The 23,102-nt window shown below is 38.0% G+C and overlaps 1 protein-coding gene across 13 annotated transcripts in view; it reads left to right on the top strand.

Moving 5' to 3' along the window:
- Positions 1-23,102, top strand: part of PHF21A (PHD finger protein 21A) — a 119,839-nt gene that overhangs the window by 85,146 nt on the left and 11,591 nt on the right. For 11 of the 13 annotated variants that reach the window (XM_015864375.2, XM_015864376.2, XM_015864374.2 and 8 more), the window contains 9 exons: positions 5,825-6,025; positions 9,690-9,944; positions 11,644-11,730; positions 13,491-13,787; positions 15,517-15,615; positions 16,665-16,716; positions 17,533-17,612; positions 17,898-17,958; positions 20,281-20,444. In XM_015864375.2, the coding sequence (XP_015719861.1) occupies positions 5,825-6,025; positions 9,690-9,944; positions 11,644-11,730; positions 13,491-13,787; positions 15,517-15,615; positions 16,665-16,716; positions 17,533-17,612; positions 17,898-17,958; positions 20,281-20,444 (1,296 nt within the window). Of the gene's footprint in view, positions 1-5,824; positions 6,026-9,689; positions 9,945-11,643; positions 11,731-13,490; positions 13,788-15,516; positions 15,616-16,664; positions 16,717-17,532; positions 17,613-17,897; positions 17,959-20,201; positions 20,225-20,280; positions 20,445-23,102 lie in introns of all 13 variants that reach the window. The other 2 variants (XM_015864387.2, XM_015864388.2) reach the window with 1 other exon arrangement.

The raw sequence follows: 23,102 nt of genomic DNA on the forward strand, positions 1-23,102 counted from the left end.
TAAAAATATTAGGAGGTAGCAGATTAGAAAGACGAATTTAGGCTTTAGAAGATGATGTCACATTATGAGATAAATCAGAGGTAAGAGGAAAGAGGCAGTGGTATCTCCCTGCTAGAGGTGCTTTGTTGAAACTGCTGGCTGCCAGGCAGCGCTGTGAGCCACTTGCCCAAGGAGATCATTCCCATGTGTTTTCCTGCAGTAGTTTTTGTGCTGTGGTTTTATACAGCAAGTTTTAGTCCATGACATGAAGTATTTCTGAGAAGTAAAGCAACCTAAAACCAAATAAAAAACCTTGTCAAGCTTTGTCCTTGCATTCCATTTCTCCTTAATTACATTACAAATACTGCACTTAACTGTTTTTCATGTTCTGTTTTGCCTGTTGTCATATATTTAATTCTCCATTCATTAATTGCTTCTCTGTTTAAATACTGTAGCTGTTCTTGCAGGTTTCTTTCAGTTAACAAATGTATTGGGGCAAGGAAGCAGAGATATTGTATTTATTTAATGTATAAGCTGAAGGAAAACGTAGTGTATGTAGAGCTCCTGCTAGTTCAGTGTCTGTTGCCTACTTTGTGCGGCAAGTAGGAGAGATTCTAAAATGAGAAGACAGTGATGCATAAGGCATTTCACGGTACAGCATTCCCTTCCAAAAATTAATTGCTCTTGTGTTGCTGCAAATGGTAAAAGACACAGTACCGAAAATAAAGCAATCAAGAACTCGCGTAAAACAGAATGGCACAGCATCTATTTTCAGTCATTTTCATTTATAAATCTAGCTATAATTTTAAATAAAATAGAAAAGTTGATAAGCATTCTCCCCCATTAGAAATGAAGGAGCTAACATTATTTTCAGAACATACATAAGCCATTTCTGGATTATTTCTGGCAACTTTGAGAAGTGTTTTTCTATCCTAATGGAAAAATCTCACATTCAAAATAGGTAGGCATGTAGGTATGCAGAATACATCTTTATGTCTTTGTAGTGCTTTTAGACATGTTTTACATGGGCTGCGTGGAGCACATACTCTTTGGGATGCTTACTGGTGTGTTGGCTATGCAGCCATTCACTGGGGTAGGTAGGGTTATCTGTCTGTGCTTAATCAATCAATCAAACAAACAAACAAAAAACCCTTGGGGAAAAATGAGTTAGGTTAGTAAACTGTAGAAAGAAATATTGTACATTTCAATACTTGTGCCCAGCAACAGGGCATTGGCAGTCTCAGTCCCACTGCTGGCAGTGGTGGCTGTGTGCCTGTACAGAGCACAGGAGATCCATTCCCAACTCTCCCAGGGGAGGCTGTTTCAACTCAAATGTACAATTGGACAACTTTAAGAAGCAGAAAGTTTGACCATGGTTTTTTTGTGGGGGGATATTTTTTTTTCTAATGTAACCCATTTAGATTTTTTTTTGTTCATAAAACAATCTTGAATGTGAATCAAGCACAGCCAGGGATGCAGAGTTCCATGCAAATACGGGGTCAGTGTTAAAGATGTGAACATATTTCTGTAGCCCTCTCTGCAATCTGTCAATAGAATTAAAATCCAGTTTTATTCTACAATGGATTTCTTTCCACACAGTTGTGAAATACGGCATCGTGGATTTCTATCATTGGATTCTCATATTTTAACTTTCTGATACCATCAGCAGATGAGTGTACAATTATTGTCCTTGCTGGCAATGTTTCCACTCCCAAATTCCACTCTCCAAACACACACCCCTGGCAGTTTAAAGAGTAACTTTAAATTCTGTGTAGAAGCAGAGGTATTTGATTTCTCATTGGGTAGTGGCAATGCGAGGGAGGGAGGCAGGAAAAGGAGATTGCAGGGCAGGGAAATTCCCTCCAGCCTTCCCACTCCCAATCCTCTCTTACCGTTTCATTCTCAGCAGCTGGCGACTTCTAAATCCCAGAGAACATTTCTTGCTCGTTGCAGGGAGCAGAGAACAGGGTATACTTAATAGTTTACTACTGGAGTCGGTGGAGCAGGAAAGCAGGTCACTGGCACGCACTTGGTAAATTCAAAGCACAACAGCTCTGGTTTTGTGATACTGAAGGTACGCACTGTGAGGCTGCTTGGTACTTTACGTCTTTCTCTCTTTTTTAAGGAGATTTTAATGTTTAACTCGTTTATAGATTTTTGAAGTTTAAAAGCAGACCCTCTTAAATAGATTTTTTTATTTTTTTATTTTTTATTTTTTTTTTGGAATGTTGCTTGGATAAAAGAGAAAATGTGGCACCAACTGTAGTGGTGGGGATCTAGTATATTAAAGCATGCTGTACACACAATACCACTTTTTCATTCATTGATTGAGTGATTTAGTGGAAATAATTCTTGGCTAATAATGTTGTGCTTAAAGTGTTATCAAGGACTTTATCACGATAATCTTGCTGCAAAAGAAAGTTTGATAAGAGCGCAGAGGAGACATCTTTTCTTGTCTCACCGAGGCACAGTGAGATGAAGAGGTGGATTTTCTGCTTAATCAAACCAAAATAATCTGGTGCTCTGTTTGATCTGGCCTGTGGCATGAACGGGAAAGCGCTATCACTAAATGTCACAGTATTGATTACATTTATTACTTGTAAGAAGGGGTCATACAAGGTGTGTAGGGCTCTGTGAACTCAGTGGTGTGAAGAGTTCTTGATGAAGTTAGCAATGAAGATGTCAAGACAGCAAGAGCTATTAAATTATGCAGTATGCTTACGGGGCACAGCTCGGCAAATAGATTTTGTAGCAGCCTGACCATAACCATTGCAGAGCACAAGCAATTATTTTTTGGGTAGGATACAGCTCGGATGAAAGGATGTGATTATTAACTTCTTTCACATTCTGGATGTAAACAGAGGCTTTGAGGAAAATTCAGTAAACTTGAAAGACAAATGCTTTTCACACATTTGTAGTACTGAGGAAAAAGAAACTACCTTAGAAATATGGGTGGGTTTGAGGGCTTTCTGACACTCAGAAAGCTGCTCTGTTATGTTTATGTGTTTACAACTGAGTTATTCTCAGCTTAAAATTCTGAAGTTTTTGTTAAGAATGCAGTATTTAAACATTCTTCAATTAAAAATGGAGTTGGGGGAATGGCAATTATTGGGAATACTTGTTAAGAATTCTGTGGTACTTCTAGATCACCTCAGTCTCCCTGGCTTTACCAGATGTGCAGCTGGGACTTTACACCAACACTGACAAATTTCAGCTATGCAGATTGCACGTTCTGGGTTACAAACTGCATTCAGGATTGATTAATAACAGCCTAATAACTCACAGGAACCATTTTAAAACACTGCTTTAATATTATGAAGCCTCACAGTAGACAAGATGTTCTTGTTATCCTGGCCCGAGCTGGCAGTGGTGCTGGGAGGATGCAGCAGTGAGGTGCTGTGAGTGGACATGGCCTGGGCTTGGTGCCTGTGTAGGGGCAGCCCAAGCTGGTTTGAGTAATTAAGCTAAGTAATTTCAGAATACATTGTTCAGAGCTGCTCTTGATAACTGCTAGCAAGCACGTAATCCCCGCAGCCTTCCAGATAGTATAACGATTTCTGTGGCACTGTGGTATTTTTACTGACAGTTGGTAGAGGAAGCTTAATAAACTGCGTCAGCAATTGGCATTCTCTGCAAACTTCACTTGTACCGCTTTGAATCTTAAAAGCATTAGATGTTTCTTCCAATTTAATATCTGCATAATGGATGTGGATGGCAGGATATGCTGCTGCCAGGTGGCTTGCAGCAGCTCTCTCCCCATCAGCGCCGTTGTTCCATCTTATTGGCAAAACAGGACAAGGTTGTCCTATTGCTCTTGTCCTGAGATAGTACTGCAATTCTTCAGACTCCCGTACAGTACATTTTTGGCATGTTTTACATTGACATGTTGTAGTATTTCATCTCCTGCTCTGCTCCTTTCTCCTCTCCTCCCCCTTGGGTTGCTCTTTGGAAATGTTTTTCAGCTCTTCTGCTTACTGATGCAGCACTTCAGTTTGTGGGTTAGCATGGTTGATCTTCTCAGAAAGCAATTTTAAATGATTATTCAGCTATTCCGTGTTTGAATGAACTGATAGACACAGGCCACTCAAAACTATGTAAAATATCTGAATTTGAAAAATACTTTCTATGCCCTTAGTATTTTCGCTTTGTTCTAGGTGGGAACAGTTTCCTGTTTAGGTTTTGACATCTTTCAGCATTCTCCTAGGTGCAGTTTGGAATATTTAGTTTGCATTCCTGCCTACTGCTCCTTGAATTTTCAGTGAGATCAAGCCAGCGTTTCTGTTGCCTTTGGAGTCTGATGTGTATCCCTGGCAGGACCATCATCACAACTCCCGGCAGGTTTTAGAAGCTGGGTGGTCTTCCTCATGTATACTTTGTAGCTTCTGAATTCAGCCTTTTGCAAAAACATCAGAACTTTGAATTCATACTTTTCAACCCCATGAAACAGGATTATTCATTTGTTTGTTTGTTTGTTCAGTTTGATTGTGTGTTCTCTTTTGCTTTTTAAAGTTCTGGTTCTCAGAAAGTGCCTTTTTGAAACCCTGCAACTTTTGCTGTTTTCTAGGTGTGAGGTTAGCATGTTAGGCATGGTACAGCCTTAACTCTTCATAAGCAACATATTCAGAAGTAGGCTTGAAGTACACAAGTGGGAACTACATAAAGAACAGATACTTCACTACTTCAGAGTTCCGTAATCCTGCATGGAAAAAATAAAAATAAAGATAAAAAAGAGGCAAAGATTGTTTCAGTTGGTTGTATGTACCCAGACTATTTTTTTTCCCCATTCTCTCTTTCTTTTGTACTACACCCTAAAAGAAATGCTTCAAAAGAAAAATTGGAACTCTTGATATTGGCAGAAAGTTTTCTTCTTTTCATGTAAGTGGAAGTGCTTCAGGCAGCCTCTTCTGCTAGTGCCAAGCTCTGACTGAGCTGGTCTGACCATCAGGGCTTTTGGTAAAGTTTCCTCAGGCTGGCCCCTGGCATGTCCAGTCACTCTTCAGTGTACTCCTCCACATCCAGCCATGCAGTGTTACAATGCTGGAGTACACATCTGGGTCTTTTTAAAGCCACCCTCGATTGGTGGTGGTTAGAGTATTGGAAAAGATGCTTGTTTCCGATCATGTGCACAAAAAAAAAGTCTTGTGGTGTATGTACCCCTTGTTGTGCAAAGCACGTGAACATACATAAAATGTGAGCCCTTATTACCCATGCAGCAGCATGGTATCTTATCCTGTATTTCACCTGGTCTGGTGTTAGATCTTTTATCATCTAAGGATACCCAGTAGCTACCAGAAGAAACTTCTCTTTGAAATAATCTCAAATTTTCACGAAAGCTGTAATATCACAGGAAGCATTTAAGCTTGGAGAAATAAGTCTGTGTCTTTCCTTCCTGCTGTAGGTAGCCTTATCTGATTTTCATTCAGTTGCCAGTAATATTAGACTGAATGATCGCCCTTCCTATTCCCCACTTTGCACATAGTGTAGTTCTCTTGACAGTCATTTTCTGTGCCCGGGAGTGCATGTCAGAAAGAGATGTAGACTTTAGAATCTGGATGCCAACAAGTCTCAAGTGAATATATGCTAATGAGGTCTTGCAGTGGTTTGTGAATAGCCTGGAGCCGAGTGAGTTTCCACAAGGACAACAAGGTCATCCTGCTGGACAGCATAACTATTCTGGAACTCAGTCCTCTAGTTAACACCAGTGCTTAAAATTCTAAAAAGAGAACTACTATGCTTTTGTATAGTCCTTTATTGACATTAAATGCTTTAGGTATTATTATCTTCTCTAACATATGCAACAAAATAACCATCATCGTATCTGTTTATGTTTTTGTTTATCTGGTAGAAAAGAGTGGTGGAACAGCTTCGAAAGAATTTGATAGTGAAGCAGGAACAGCCGGACAGTAAGTTTCAAATACAGCCATTGGCACAGTCAGAAAACAAACTACAGACGCCACAGCCACAACCACTACAACAGCTACAGCAACACCACCATCAACAGCAGCAGCAGTCTACTGCACCCTCTCCAAACGTGATTGGATCACAGGTAAGATTTGCTAGAGCAGTTCTCTTGCTTGCTGAAGGTAAAGTTCACTGCAGAAAAATCACAGGTGCAGACAGAAAATTACGAACTTACACTTTGGCCTCTTAGTGTTCCAATATGAGTTTTATCTTTCTGTGCATACACACATATCAGTTGTTTGGGTTTTTTTGTTTGGTTGGTTGGTTTTTTTGCAGTAACCTATTAGAGATTAAAAGTCAGATCATAATGTCACAAAAAGGAAAGATGGTAGCATCACCTTACTTAGAAATAAATAAAAGTTTAGCAAATGAATCTGTCTTTTCCACAGGTGCATGTATGATTACCCATAGCCAGCAGGTCTCAACAGCAAAGACTTTGCTTGTACTGTATGTAGTGTATGATTAAAGTCATTTATTTTTAAAAGACTCACAGTCTTTGTGAACAAAATGTAAGGAAGCAGTTCCCTCCTTCTGCCTGGCTCATTCTAAACAGGCATAAAACTCATATCTAATAATTCTTACCTGAGTCTGCTCACATTAATTTAAAAGGACACAATGGTAGTTGCAAACTTTAAATTTTAGAAAGTAGTGTATTTATTGGGAAGGCACACTGAATTTCATTACAATGCAGGATTAGAGATATAATCCCTGAACTCACCAGGGAAAACGGACTGCTTTGCTGAGAAGGAAATTGCAAGCTAATTCCAAGTCTCTACTGTTCAAATATTTAGAATCTCGAAAGTCTGCTACTAAAACAGCTAGAAAGGCAGGGGCGTGTTTTGTAGTAAGGGGGTGTGTGACTTTTGTACCTATTGTTGCCATCTCAGCAGCTCACATGTACTTAGATGGCAGAATTCACCATATACATGGAGTTGCAACCATAACTTTGACTGGTAATGATTCTTGTCTTCTCTTTACCTGAAAACAGAGTGGGAAGAAATGGTTGAGATCTTAGTTATCTCATTAACTGAACAAGTTGTTTTGAATGCTCTCTAAAAATACCTTTGTGAGGCTTAGGTACTTCTAAAAAATTATTGAAGAACTGGAACAGACTTAACTAAGAAAAAGATGGTCATGAGCACAAACATCTACACTGAATCTTAGACAGAACAAAGAAGTGTGTACCGATGTGTGGTAAAATGGTGAATCGCCCTTTGCTGTACCACTGTTTTCTGCTTTTCAGTCAGGAAACACAACTGCAAAAGCAGTGTTACATTTTTCTCCTTGTTCCACACTTTGCATTCGCGCATTAACTTCCAGGTCATCTTCTGGGTTGTAAAAACTGAGGTTTTGTTTAAAGTTAAAGAGCCCTCTAGTGAAACAGCCACAAAACTGCTGCACCCTTCAGACTCGTTGATGCTGTTGCACTCAGAAAGTAATCGGGAATTGAAAGGCAGGTCTTCCTCTCATCTGAATAAAGAAAGCCAGCTCATACCCTTAAGTGATCTGTTATTATTTATGTTGGTATAAACCTAAAGTATCAGCACATGCTTCTGTAGGTGGAATCTATGTACAGATTCTCTATCCTCTTGCCCCTCAGTAAAACTGTGTCTTCTCTTTCAGTAAAGATATAAGAAACACATAAAGGAAAGTCAAATATTTTGTCTCTGTTTAAAGGTTATTGCTGCCAACTTTTGTAACAACACATTTTCTAGTAAAGCGAATGCTTTCAATTGTTATTTTCACAGTAATTCAGTCTAGGACCAAAGTTATATATACTGCCCTAATAGTGACATCGTAACATATTTAGCATAATCCAGTAAGAGGGATATTTTTTCAAAAAGATAGTATTACTACAATGTTTTTATGTGAAATAAAGCAAACTTGCTGTGAATGGTACTTCAGTATGAATTCATGCATTGAAAACTTTTTAGAATAACCGAAGCAATTAATACTCAGCAGAGTAACAGAGAAATTCAGGCTCTGTGATCTGCTGTCTGCAACTCTGCTCTCAGTACTTTCACACTTACCAGAAACCCTTGAAAGTCTCCCAGTCTTGTACTACATGATGGATTACACTTTTCTTTAAAATGTTTATAGATGAATGTAATTCTTATGAACATGATACGGTGTTACATCTTATTGGAAAAGCTTGAATAGTATTACTGCTTCAGGGGAAAGGAGCCTCTTGCTTTGGAGATAGCACAGGAGAGGTCAGTGAGAAGCTCTTAAATCTAAAATAGAAAGTTAAGGGAATTGTTCACGCTGAGACAATGAACAAATTATTATGACTGGTTTTTATATATAAATGTATTAAATTGTAGCGCAAATTATTCTTTGATTTGGCATTATACAGTGATTTTTTTTTTTTACACTTTAGTGTAATTAACAGGAGGTATAGTTTAAGCAGTAAAATAAATGGTGGTGTGAAAGCAAAAAGCATTTTAGCTTAAGGAAATAATATCAGAGGAAATACTGAAGAAACCAATTGGAAATATCTTACTTTATTATAATGAAAAGAAAGGTCTTCTGTGATCATAATGGAGAAATCTGAATCAGGCATGTTCAGAATGTGACAAAGGCTGCCTTGACCCCTGGTTCTCCATTTTTTCCTGTTCTAAAGTCTAGCACCATTGTTGAGAGGGAATGACTCTTTCTTCATTCTAAAAGCACTTAATGAAGCCAGTAACTGTTTTGAAGATGCGGGGTCATTAATAAACTGGATTTTTTACACCAAAGAGAGAAGGAATAAGTTCACCTGCCATTCTGTTGAGTGTCATTCATCACGATTTTTTCTGTGCACATTGTGTTCTGATTGTTTTATGGACATTTTCCTGCCTTGTTTATTTTTGAATGAGATTGATCTTTTCTGTTTTCCTCAGTATCTTAGAAGATGGGACATTTAAAAACAAAATTAGGGGATTGTAATTGTTTGACTTTGGAATACACTTAATTTGGGAGCGTAGTGCATCAATGCATTTCAAATAAATGCTGACATTAAGTGATTCAAAACCACTCTCTTTAAAACAGGCTGAGAGCAATCTGGAATCATGTGCATGCACCAAAACCTCCCCCACTCCCCCATTCCAGTGAAGTTAAAATTAATTGCCTGCAGCTGGACAGGCTTACAGCCAGCTCATAACTCCAGGATAGCCCTGCTGGTATTCTTAGGGAAGAACATGAAGGACTGAATTGCTGTATGTGTGTCTAAAACTGAAACTCGGACTAGCCAGAATCAAAATCCATTTTTTGTTCTTAAAGAAACAAATGAGGTTATGAGGGGTTGTATTTTTTTTTCCCTCTTTCTCTGATTATGATCTCTGTAATTAAAGTTTCCATTTGAAATTTCCTATGTTAATTGATGAGATGCCCGTTTGCTGGTTTGTTTCATAAACTTCCAGCATATAGGTTTGATGTTGACAGTACACATTTGGAAGTAGTATGAAACTAAAAGATCAAAAAACATATATGCCTCTGCTAACACTTGCTTGTCATATTCTCAGAAACTGTTTTTGAATCGATCTGTAATTCTGCAAGGGATAAAATGTTCCCAACAGGTGCCCCAAATGAGGTTTCTTTCTAGCTACCCAGTTTTCAGAAGCGTAAAATCATATGCATGTCTGAACAGTAGGCAGGTAGACTTAGTGCAGCCTTTTCTTCTGCTGTCTATTGTTTCTGACAAACCAGCCCACATCCTGTCTGATACCAAGTGTCTCTGTCTCTTACAGTGTTTTTTCTGTTTCCTCTAGAAAACGGTAACTACAGCTTCTATGATCACCACTAAGACACTACCTCTCGTCTTGAAAGCAGCAACTGCGACCATGCCTGCCTCCGTTGTGGGTCAGAGACCTACCATTGCCATGGTTACTGCTATCAACAACAACCAGAAAGCAGTCCTCAGCACTGATGCACAGAATGCGCCGGTCAACCTCCAGACAACAAATAAGGTCACTGGGCCAGGAGCTGAGACAGTCCAAATAGTGGCGAAAAACACAGTTACTTTGGTAAGCATTTCATGTGTTTGCCCTGCAAGTATGTGTGGTTTAGTTTGCAAGACAGCTATAGGGGAAAAAAAATAAATCACACTTTTCTACCAGAAAAAAGTAGGGACTTGTTATGAGACTTTGTGGGTTGACATTGCTAAATTAAAAGACTGGGAGTAAAATATTTACTAAATCAGTGCTTTCATCACCTCTGTGTAGTAACTGTTAGTCATGGGGAAGCAGCAATTGTTTTGCCCCTATGTAGTCTATGGGCTGTGTTCTGCAAAATTTCAGCTCTTTTGTTTGGTGAAGATGCTGTCAGAATTTCATGGTTTGATCATTTTGGGGTTTTGTCTTTCATTTTTTGAGTCAATCTCTCCTGTTCGCTTTGTGTGATCAAGTCTCTCATGTTAGACACACCACTTAATTCTGCTCACTACCATGTCTTCGCTCACCACTTTTTCATACACAGATCCTGTTTCTTTAACCATGTATTTTGGAAAGTGCTTTGATGTTATCATACAGTCCTTTCCAGAGTAGTTAACTTGCTGAACAATTAATCAGACACCTGGAGATACAAGAAGAAATGTTGTAGAATTGGATTATATAACCTCCTTGGACAAGAAATTAGGAATTATATAGGATCATGACAGGGAAATTCCACTTTTGAATTAAAGATTAAAACTTCACTAAATACAAATCTTTATTTAAAAATACAGTTTAATACTGTAAATTAAAGTAATTTTACTTCCTAATAGGGCATCATTGTAAGCAGGATAGAGCGTTTGGAGGTTTTTCTACTATCCCCTTTTCCAGAGTCATCTGTTGCCCCCCTGTCATCTGACTTTCATGCTTCTGCTTAATCTCTTTGCTGAATAACCTACTTAGGCTGTGCAGGTGATAGTGCTATTATACTTACACATGATTTAGGTTTTGGTAGTGCATTTCTTAAAAAAAAAATCTCAGAATATTTTCCCAAGCTTTAATTAATCAGTGTGATACCTTTTGGAAGTAAATCGCGATCTTATGTGTATGGACAGAAGTAGAGAAGGGTGGAAACTAACATGGACATTAATCTCAAAGAATCTCACTGAGTACTCAACTAAAGTAGTTAGTAGCACTAATCAGATTAATTATTTGGCAACTCCAATTGATTTCAGGTAGAAAGAGAAGTATTTAGGACTCCTTAAAATTAGAGCTTAATTGCTTCATTTGGCTTACTTTCAAATTTTAGGCTGTGCATTTACAGCCCCTCAGAGTGTCACTAATATTGCTAGAAATAGAAGAGTTCCAAATTTTCTCATTTGTACGAGATAATCTTTTGTTCTCCTGGATGTCATTGAGTATGATAAGATAGTATAGCTGGGCATCAAAGCCTAAAGTTACTTTCTGTCAGTTATAAGGCTAATTATGAACTATTAAAACAAATCAGAGTTTCATTATCTCCAGATGAAGTGATTTTGGATCACAGACCACAGTAGTTAGTATAAGTGCACTAAAAGGAGAGATACCTTCTGTTTGTGAACAACTGTATACAGGCACTGGAAAGTAGGGGTACTTCCATTTTCAGTACATTTGTAATGAAGAAGCTGTTACAGTGAAAAACTATGGAGTGAAAAGCCGGGAACATCAAGTCTGAAAATACATTCAGGGTGTTGATTTTTGTGAACAACATCAAAGCTGTTTTCCTATGATTGAACTGTCTCTTATATTCTTACAGCAGGTTCAGGCTACACCCCAGCCCATAAAAGTGCCGCAGTTCATCCCTCCTCCCAGACTCACACCTCGTCCAAACTTTCTTCCACAGGTAAGTGTGTAGAGAGCAAGAAATTGAAGAAGGACCTTAATTATAGCATAAATAGGAGAAATTTTCTGTGAACATCGTGCCTGTCAGTCTTTATTGCTGCCTGGTGGAGGAGACAATTCATCTCCATGGGAAGGTTTAGCCCGGATGTACAATAGAACAGAACAGATTGGTTCTGTTGGAAGGAATCTTCAAAGACCATCCAGTCCAGCTGCCTGAGCAGTTCATTATCCAAATGCCTCTTAGAATACAACCATGAGGCAACAACCTCCTCTATAGGAAGCCTGTTTCAGTATTTGACCACCTTCACAGTAACAAAAGCTTTCCTAATATCCAGTCAGGAAGAAATTTTTCACTGTGGGGATATTTAGGAGTCAAATAGGCTGCCTAGAGGTGTGGTGGAATCTTCAGCCTTAAGGGTTGGCAAGACCCATCTGGACAAAGCCCTGAGCATCTTGGTCTGCATTTAGTGTTGGCCTTGCACTGAGAGGGAGATGGGATTATAGAACTATCCTGAGCTTCCTCCTGCCCTGCGCATCTATCATTATGAGATTAACATATAGTGATCATTTATGAATGTATTTGCATCAAAAGGAATGGTGAATTCTTGCTGAACTGGTGTCAGCAAAAATCAATGCATCACCCAAGGCCTTAAATTGCTGTAATTATTGTTTGCTGCTCATGAGCAAGAAGGAAAAACAAGACGTCTCTATGTTGTTCCCAAGTATTTCGGTATTGCAACAGAGAACAATACAGACAGTGATTTTTGTTCACAGCTGAGCAGCAAAACTTGTAGAGAACAAATTTTTTCACAGGTTGGAAAAGACACAGATTTTTTTCTCATTAAAAGAAAAAATCTTGAAGGAACTATTTTGTTTCCAATGTACACTCGGCGCTGACTAGAAGCCTTAGTGTGTTTCAAAGGAAAAAAAGGAAAATATAGGCTGGAATCTGATTAAAACTGAGGGATGGTGAAATCTGTTGGAACGTCACCTTGTTTTCAATGATAAAATCCATTGTGAGTACTAAATGTGGATAGGACAACAGAAATTAAATAGTGAAAAAGACTTCATTTTCAGAGTAATTTATTCTGTTTCTGCACATTGTTATCATGTGGTAAGTAAAAACAATGGGCAAGAGATAAACAAGTGTTTGTAGTGGAGTATTAAGCAATTTTTGTGACTCACAGTAGAAAAAATGTTACTAATTGCCTTTACCTGTACCCTTCAGCATTTTCATATGGGAGATTCATATATGATTGTGAAAATGTTATGTATATAGCAAGAGTGGATGTGCAAGTGTCTATTTAGACATGTACAGAGTGATATGATAACAGTGATTTTCTGAAAAACTGTTGGAGACTCAGTACAAAGCCCTGAGATGCACTTCTAACATGAAAGTCTCAGCAGTGCCAGTAAATACTGCATTAATTTTTGGCTTGCAAAAGCAGTATGTTGCTTTAGACATATATGAGGTACTTGGCAATATACATGTAATATAAATATCCATGCATCCAAATACCATTTCAGGGACTGTGACTGCAAATGTTATGCAAATGTTTTATAGATGGATCTTATGAAAGTAGGTTTGAAAATGTGGCTTTTTCTTTTTTGCATCATACTTATGGCACTATGCTAAAAATTACATTCTGTAAGGAATCAACCTTGCATGGATTATACAGGCTGAATTCTAAGACTTAGTAAATATGTTTTTCTGCAGTGTTGGTGTATGAATATCTCTCTTCTTTTTTACTTTTCCCATAGGTTCGACCTAAACCAGTTGCCCAAAATAACATTCCTATTGCCCCAGCACCTCCTCCAATGCTTGCAGCTCCTCAACTTATTCAGAGGCCTGTGATGTTGACAACAAAGTTCACACCCACCTCTTTACCCAATTCTCAGAACTCCATACATCCAGTTCGTGTAGTTAACGGGCAGACAGCAACCATAGCCAAAACTTTCCCTATGGCACAGCTCACCAGCATCGTGATAGCAGCACCGGGTACCAGGCTTGCTGGACCTCAGACTGTACAGATCAGCAAACCAAACGTTGAAAAACAGGTACAGATAAGAAAATGTCTTACATTACATTACATTACATTAATAAATACATACTGTATTTATTGCTTTACGGTGCCCGTTCTGGAGAGGATAAAAAATGGGGAAGCTTTCATTGGTTGCTGGAAATATTCAAGTTCCAACAACAGTACAAATTATGAAATCACTTTTGACTCTTGGGGTAGAAATAACCGTTCTTCTTTAACTTCTTTTTGTACTGTAGGTTTTTTATTCCTCTCTACTGTTCAGCTTCAATGGCTTACAAGCAAGCTGTATTCCAAGGCTGTACTAATTTCTTGGAAACCGTGTTCGATCCGAAATTGTTTTTGTTTTTCAGGTGGTGCCAACCTCAGAAGTGGGGGAAAAAAAAAAAAAAAAAAAAAAAAAGATGCAAAATCAGAAAAGTATCTAATCCAACCAGTGCAGCAGTTTCTTCCTTGTTCTTGCAGTCTTGTTGGCTTATAACTGGAGAAGAAAATAGACTCGCTCATCTTTAGAGGACTGGTAGTTTACTATAACTACATAGGGTTAAATGAGCGGAAGGGAGACCCTCAGAAGCAGAGCATTCCAGATAATTAGTTCTAAAGTCTCTCTCCACTGAAGACTTTATTTAAGTTTTTACCTTAGCATGGTTTGCAGTGTCTGCATCCTTGCCATTCAGTTGAAGTGAAGCAACCTTCTATTTCACTTTTAATTCTTTCGCTTATTACACGTTAGTAATATTATACCATTATATAAGATATAATGCATTGTCTATAACATACAACACATATTCATGTAATTATGCATATTACTATACATTTTACTTACAAATCTTTCGTAGACTAAAGTGCCTTGAAGTTATCTTCCACGTTTGAAGTCACCTATAGAGACTGAGATAATCTAGTGCATGAAAGATATGCTTGTGTTCTGTTCTCCCTATGAATTCACATGAGTAGGTTCTTGTGTACCTCAAGGCAGTTCTACAAGTTATTCAGCAGTGCGTGCACTTTTCATATGATTTGAAGTTGTACTTCTACCATACTATACTTTTGATGCCTATTCCTTTTGATGTCAGCAATATTCATTTGCTCTTCAAATAATTACTGGAAAATCAAGGAACTGTTGAAAAACATACAGAAAAATGTTGGTGGTTTAATAATATATTAACTTTTCAGTATATTCTCCCCATATGGTAGAGGGGAAGAGTTTGTGTCTTTGTAGAGATTACCTCAGTTTGTAGGATTAACAGCTATGCCATGGGTCGGGGATTGTCATGCAGAGTTTTGTGGTATCACTGAAGAAGAATCTAACTTAAGAAAAAAAAAAAAAAAAAAGTGCAGAAAAAGATGAGGTCTTAGGAGTCAGAGAGAGAGTTTTTGAGCCATTCATAATTCTTCAAGAAGATTAAGGAGCCAGAAGTATAAAATCCATGTAGCCATGCAGAATGGTTTTACCTGAAGTTTTCCATCCCGTGCAGCGTAGCGACTTCTGTAATGGAGTTAACTCTTGTGATGGCTTTTACTGCTTGCATGGCTGCTTGGGTTAATGGAATGGTTGCGAGGCTGCTTCATCCTTTGTTAAAGCAAAACAGTATTTAACATTCCTCTCAGTCCGATTCTTCATTAATACACTGCCAACATTAAAGTGTTTTTCTTTGTATCTGCTAAAGTATTTGTTTTGCTTTATTAGTCAAAATAAAATAGGCCTCCTTATCAGTGAATGAGAGAAACGCTTTTATTTTTCCCCCCAGACTATTAAACCCCATGTGGAAGCAGAAGAGAAGCAAACAGAAAGTCGTACAGTTACTCCACCTGCTGCACCGAAGCCAAAACGAGAAGAAAATCCACAGGTATCAGAACACATCCAGAGTTTTCTGGATGAAAGGAATTCTTTATTCCTCAGGAAACACTTTTTCCCGCCCTCTTCCCTTAAGATTCCTAAACTTTAACATTCCATATATTCTATTGGGTAGCAGTAACTGTCAGTCTATGACCTTGCAGGTCTACAGAATAAGAAATCTAAACAGATACAATGCATTTGCATTTTTCATCCTGGTCTTTTGTTAAAATAGAAGTTTGTAATTTCCCTGACACTTCCTTCAGCCAGGAGGCTTAGATTACAGTGTTGATTTCCATTCCTTTGAGCTTTTAGACTGTTGGAAAACTGTCTTTATAAGGGGAAAAAAAAGAAATAAAAGACTACTGTTCTGATTAGCAGGGTGGAAAGAGCCATTTATGTACACATTCTGCCTAGGTTTTATTCCAGTTTAGGTCCCATTAGTCTTTGGGGGATGGAAATACAAAAATGGCTATTTCTAAGAGCCTTTCTGCCATGTTGAGATCTGGAACTGATTGCAACTAAATGTGTTTGTTTTTTTAAATGGATTCAAGCTGGCTACTTGTAATGTGAGCATTAGCTATTGTCAGTACAAATTCTGTTTTTTAGATGTCTGTGCATTTCTTGCATTAAAATTAGAATCCCTTGAGAAAGCCATAGCCTTAATCAAACCGTAACAGACTTGCTTCATGTAGTCTGCAGTAATATGGAGATGGTGTTCTGCAGCCTGTAATATTTTACTGGCAAGCAAGCTGTGTTGGCATTTACTAAGAACCAATCACGTAGTTATCTCAATGTATTGGAAGTAAGGAAACTGCTTTCTTGTTCCTAGCTCTGCCAACTCGGTGATCATAAGCAATTGACATTTCCCTATATCTCAGCCTAGGTTCCCAAATTAACATATATAAATGAAAAGTGATTTATAGAAGCAAAGCATTATTAGTAACATTTTTGGTGCTTAGTTACCTGTCAACTGATTTTAAAGGGCCTAAATAAAACAGCTTATCCTAATAATTGGAATTTTCACGATCTCGATATTTTTCTCTTTCTTCCCTCTCACAGAAACTTGCCTTCATGGTATCTCTAGGACTAGTTACTCATGACCATCTGGAAGGTAAAAAAAAAATAAATGTCTTAAGCTGGTTCTTGAGCTCTTTGTTTCATAATCATTCTGAATGGGAATTACAAGTCTAACATATTTCTGTATTCAGTGTAGTATTTTCTTGCACAAACATGCTTTTGGGATGTCTGTACTCTTGATCTAACTGGTCCTCTTGCACGTCCTTTATTCTCCTTATTACATGGATGCAAAGCAGTTGCTTATGCGGCTGAGATCAGAAGGATCAGTGTTTAGAAAGAAAGCGTATGCTTTGATGATAGGAAAGAAATTTGTGACAATACTTTTGCATTCTGAACTGCCTCTGTATCTGTGGAGTTGTACCATGGATAATTTTACAGAAATCTGCATCTGGATTTCTCATTTATTTCATGATTTCATGGGACTGTAACCTGTAAAGGAAATGAATTAATAGATTATAATTTGTTTTCCCAATCTTATACATTGAAAAACAGCCTAACATTGCAACAGCTTATGTATTTCTGTACTGTGTGTATTTTTAGGTACTGACAAGGTTATCAGAGGCTTCTAGTTTTAGCTCCCAATTATACTGACTGCCTGTATAAAAAGTCATAGTCCTGAAGTACTCTTATTTAGAAAGAAGATGACGGTCATTTTGTGACTTAGTTGAGCACTATACTTGTATTCTTTGTCAGCTCTTAGTTCCAAATCTACAGAAATTAGAAGCATGATAGTTTCCTCTGTTGAGCATGAATGACGTTCTGTAGAAATCTTCATGTGCAAAGTGCATTCTTAGGAACTCATAATTTCTAGGGCCTGTTGTTTTCTAACCTGACTGCTTTGTTTTTCAAGAAATCCAAAGTAAGCGACAAGAGAGAAAAAGAAGAACAACAGCAAATCCAGTATACAGTGGAGCTGTTTTTGAGCCTGAGGTATTGATCTTACAACATTTATGTCCTTTTCTGCCTTCCCCTATGAAAAACTGAAATTAAATGGCAGTGTGTGTTAGTCTTAACCATTAGGTCAGCTTGCATATTGGACTGAAGCAGTCCAGAGGTCAGAATTAGTGTAAAAAAAGCAAACTTCTCTGAATCTATGCTCCAGAAAACAAAACAGCTGGTAATCATACATAGTGTTACCTTGCTGTTTATCAGCTATTTTATATAGTTGTTACCAAAAATGTTAGCCAGCTAAAATGGTCATGCTTTCCCCTGCAGCGCAAGAAGAGTGCAGTCACGTACCTGAACAGCACAATGCATCCTGGAACGCGTAAAAGAGGTGAGGTATACTTAGACATGTCTTCCTGCTCTGTGCCTTTTCCTCCATCTTGCGTTTGCAGTCCCCTTGTTGATTTGAAGGGCAAAACAGAGAAGGACTTTACAGTACTTCATTTGTCTAGTAAATTTCCATGGTAGACACAGATCTTGACTTCTAGGGATTAGCATAGCAGGTTTTATTAAGCAGCTCAGTGTTTCATTTCAGTTTCACCTTCTCCCACAAAAATAGAGCAAAGTGAAAGGTGACACGTCTGAACATCATTTAGAAGTATAAAGCTGCTGTCGAGATTCTCTTTTTAATAACTGAATTGTATTGCTACTGTCGAGAAGAAGGTGGTTGTGGAAGAAGTGTCTGTGCCCTGAGTGGTAGAGGAAACTTAGTGTGAGAAAACCTTGTTCCTCAGTGGGAGCAGGGATGGGTCCTTGGAAAGAATTTGTCTTGAGAAAGATTTTCTTGCTCATTGTGAACACTTTATTGTGAGCAGAGTGCCACTTGTCCAGGAATGGAATATGATCTTTTGTTTAGGTATGCAGTATTCTTCAGTCCAAATTCTTCTGTAAAAATAGTTGAAATTTTAATACTTATCTTATGACGAAAGACATGAGTCAGCACAGCATAGCAGAGAACTTCGTACTGGTTTTCATACAAGGCATTGACCACCACACATACATAACAATTTTTCCTGATTTTTATGATTTTCTGCAGTTCTTAAGAACTTGTGCAGTACAGAATTGACCAGTTTAGTTATGATTTATATTTTTACTGCAATGTCAGACATTCATTTGATGTGTACTTTCTTTGACAAACCTCATCAGTCGATAAAGGCAATGCAACAGAGCCTAGCCTTGTGCTATTTTGAACAGAGCACATTGGTATCCACCACTATCTTCTAATCACATTAAAAAAAGACTTTTTTTCTAATAGTATGGTATGAATTTTACAGAGAGAGAGTTTTACATTTGCTCTGTGGATAAATAAATGTTCCTACTTCTAATAATGTTTTCTTAATTCTGTTTTGTAAGTCACTGTGAACAATTATTGCATTGATTAAAGGGATTGCATGCTTTTGTGCTTGATATTCTCTTAGCCTGTTTATGCATGCCGACTGCTGTTTTACTGTCTTTTTTTTTTTCTCACACACTGTTGTGAGTCTGCACCTTCCATTAGCACCAAGTTAGTAGCATGCATTTTTAATTGATAGAAGGTTTGGGTTTATACATTTATTTTATGATTTAGGGTAGCTTTATATTAGTTGTAAGGCTTATGCAAGCATGTGTGCCCTTGAGAGCTTTAGCTGGTGCTGAGCATGTCAGAAATTTCAGCCGTGGACATTGCTATCAGAAATCCATTTCCAAGGACATACTCAGTTCTGGAACAGATCCAGACCTTAAATGCAAGGTTTAGAGTGTTAATAGGTATGGACTAACAATCTGTAAACATAAGATCTGGGGAATTATTCCTAGATCCTAAGTCCTTTGTGTTTACATATCCATAAATTGCTGTGGAGAAGGGAGGCAGAAATGATGGTTACATATTGTTTTTTACTGTCTTACTTTGCATACGTAATTTTACAAAAATAGTTACAAACACATTTTGCACTTCTGCTAATCTGAAGGAGCATATAGGAGCTGTGCATAGTCAAACATACTAGACTGAGGAAGGTTAAGAAAACACACAGAATCTGAGGAGAGCCACATTTTAAGACTAGTGATAGATTACAGCTGGTAGTGCTGAACACAACAGGACTGTTCTTGAGGCACCCTAATTTAAAAGATGTACCAGTAAAGTAGAAAGTGCTGATCTGTGGGTGAGTGGGTTTAAAAAAATGAGAAGAAAAGGAGGAGGTTGGAATGGTGAGTGTTGGCCTTTGATAAAGGACTTAACCTTTGAGTAGATTTATGCTGGCAGTGGAAAGATAGGAATGTGTGGGATAACAGTAGAAAGGATCCCATAGTAGTTACTGTGGCTTCTATCTAGCCTTGGTGCCAATATATTTTCCCTAAAAACCGAGTAGCCTTGTTTCAAGGAGTCCCCAGACTGCTTTTGGGGGAGCAGTACTTTGACCTTCTCACAGAACTTATTTCTATTTCTGTCTGAAATACATCTTTTAAATGTTCTTTCCTTGCAAAATTCTACTTGAATATTTCTAAAAAAAATTGTTTAAATCTTTGCTTCTGTCCTTCCACTTGTAACTTTTATATTAACTTCCTCTCTGTGCTACATCATTTCCTTTTTCATGCTAGCCAATGAGGACCACTGGCCAAAGGTATGTAAGATTTTGTTTGTTTGTTTGTTTGTTTGTTCCCTTTTGTTAATATGTAGGTCGTCCACCTAAGTACAACACGGTGCTGGGGTTTGGGGCTTTGACGCCCACATCCCCTCTGTCCAGTTATCCCGACTCCCCTGAAAATGAAAAGACAGAGACCACATTTACTTTTCCCGCGGCTGTTCAGCCTGTGTCCCTGCCTAGCCCCAGCTCCACAGACGTAAGTAATTCTTGGGGAGGGAGGTTACTTTTGGAATGATACACGGAAACACAGTCACAAGGAAAATTATTGCAGATTTTGTTTCTTTAGTCTCACTCATCCTTTGTCCTAGTTCAGTGCTGTGAAACTAGCTAGTATCCTTTTAACACCCTTCCTTTTTCCTCCTGCACCTATGTTCTCATCCCGTGGAGATTTTATTTATAACTTTCAGTGGATTGAAACACTGGGAGGCACTAGGCATGCTAGATGAGCTCATTTCCTTTGTGCCATGTTTGAGATCTTGTCTGACTGAATTGAATCTGTCATCCATGATAAAGGGGAAAGGGGAGAATGGAAAATATTACTTACAGACCATAATAACAAAAAGTTGTGATGTTTCAGTAATGAGAGAAGGAAAATATCTTGGATCACCCTAGACAGCCAGGAGCAGTGTTCACAGCACTGGTTATGGCAGTTCAGCTATATTAGTAGCTGAATACATTGCTATGTGATCAGATCACATAATCTCAAATGAAATCTGCTCATTTTGTCGTAATTTGTAAAGAAGCCAGTATCCTTTTTTTAAGTTAAAAACTAAGATTTGCCCCTCTAAGCTCAGCCTCTTTTAAAGTTGCTAGGGATGACCCTGTTATTTCATTGTTTCCATTTCTTGCTGATAGCATTAAGAAAAAAAATAAAGGCTGTGCATAAGCTTCAGAAAAGAAATAACAGGGGAAGTTGACCTGAGTTACTGTGTAGGTCTGACACAGCGTAATGAATGGACAGTATGGTTTGTCCAGAAGTGTGCAGTGACTCTGTCCTGTAAGAGTGAAGCAATTCATTGTACTAAACTTGTCAGGAGTTGTAGCGTACTTCCAGTAAAGTGCTTGCCTTTTAGTAACTACTAATTAATGTGAACAGTTTGAAAATGAAAAGGCACTGGCTTATTTATTCATCTAGGTTTCTTTTCTTTGTTTGTATGATTGTGGTTTGGTTTTTTTTTTTGTTTGTTTTTTTTTTTTTAAATGTAATATCATGTATAGCTGAGAGTCAACAACTTGAAATGGACTTTAAGGAAGAGTTGAGTTGGGAGGCTTTATTTTTACCTGTGCAGTTTCAGCCTTTAGAGAGCACAGACTGAGGGATGGTATTTGTTCTGAAGAGGTAACAGAAATAGAAATAGTGGAAGTGTGTCTGAGTCATAGAAATAAATAGATGCAGTTCTGATACACAGGGAATATGTATGTGAAATTAGAAGGTGCACTTTTATGTAGTCACTTTTGAGAGCGGAATAGCACTCAGCTATAAAAACCCTTTCCTGACAGTCAGATGAAAGAGGCTGTGGAACAGCCCCCCAGAGGGAGGGTGTGCCAGCTCCATCTCTGGGGACTTCTAAAAGTAAGCAGTAAAATTGACAAGAAAACATGCTAGAGAGATCATTTTTTTTATATTGGCCCCATGAGAAGGATTGGTTAATGTGTTAGTGTGTGTTAGATCTTTTGCATAGACTTCTGTATGGTCACTTCCTACTGTATAAGTGCTCTCAAAACAGTACAATGTGTTGCTGTCCTGTTTTCTTGCAGTGCCTGGTGACAGCAGGCTAAATCAAGAATAGAGAATTCTTGAAGCATTCTAATCTAGTTCCGAATGCCCTGAATTTTCTCACACCTAGCTGATGGATTGTTTCAATATTCATTAATGACAAATCTGTCTTGAAGTTGCCTGTGAAGCCCTTGGTTATGGGTGATTCTCCCTCACACAATAGCATATTCACCTGGGAGATAGCAATTGCCTTTGATAGTCAATTACTCAGCAGCAAGAATAATGCAAAACTGTTCTCTGTCTAAAAATATCTATTCCGGTGATGGTTCAAGTCTGTGGTCACAAAATGCCTTTTTATTAGTAAATTAATAAGTGTTACAGTTGAGCAGAGCGTTGGAGAACATTCAGACTGCAAAATCAAGCTCATAAACATTAGGAAATGCCTAGATTGGTATTGCTTGTGATAACTTAATTCTCTTACAGCACACATACCTATTATACTAATCTTTATTAATGTGCTCTTACACAATTCTTGTTTCAAAATATTTAGTTTTACTGTGTTATTGAAGTGAAATGTACATATACATATATATTTCACATTCAAAACCATAAACTACACACACATACTGTGGATTTGATATTGTATTGTGCTGTATTGCTGAAAGCCAGGCATTATTGCACTACATACTGTATAAAAATAAAATAAATTGCTAGATGTGCAGAAAGCTTTCATTTGCTTTCCCATTCTCTTGGTAGAGAGGAAATAGAGCGAATAGTGACCTCAAATCACCTTTTACATTCACACTGTTTTGAAATTATTCTTTGATTTCTTCTGCCTATAACATATGTTAGAGAATCGTCAGCGAGCTCTGCTCTAACATAAGTTGGCTGCATACAGCCTTCAGGGAGCAGGGCCAGAAGCTGAGATTAGTGGGGTGCACGTCACAACATCAAATCCAACTCCCTTCATGCATATAGTATTAACTGTCCATAAAATCTGGGATGTTTCTTTGGATTTGAGCACTGGCTGGGATTTATTTATTTTTTTTATGTCCAGTTATAAATTTTGAGGAAATACCGGGAAATTTGCATTATTGTTTTGAGGAACCAACAGTAGGATTATGGATTTTGTGCATG

The sequence above is a fragment of the Coturnix japonica genome, chromosome 5, assembly GCF_001577835.2.
Source record: "Coturnix japonica isolate 7356 chromosome 5, Coturnix japonica 2.1, whole genome shotgun sequence".
In the NCBI taxonomy this organism is placed as follows: domain Eukaryota; kingdom Metazoa; phylum Chordata; class Aves; order Galliformes; family Phasianidae; genus Coturnix; species Coturnix japonica.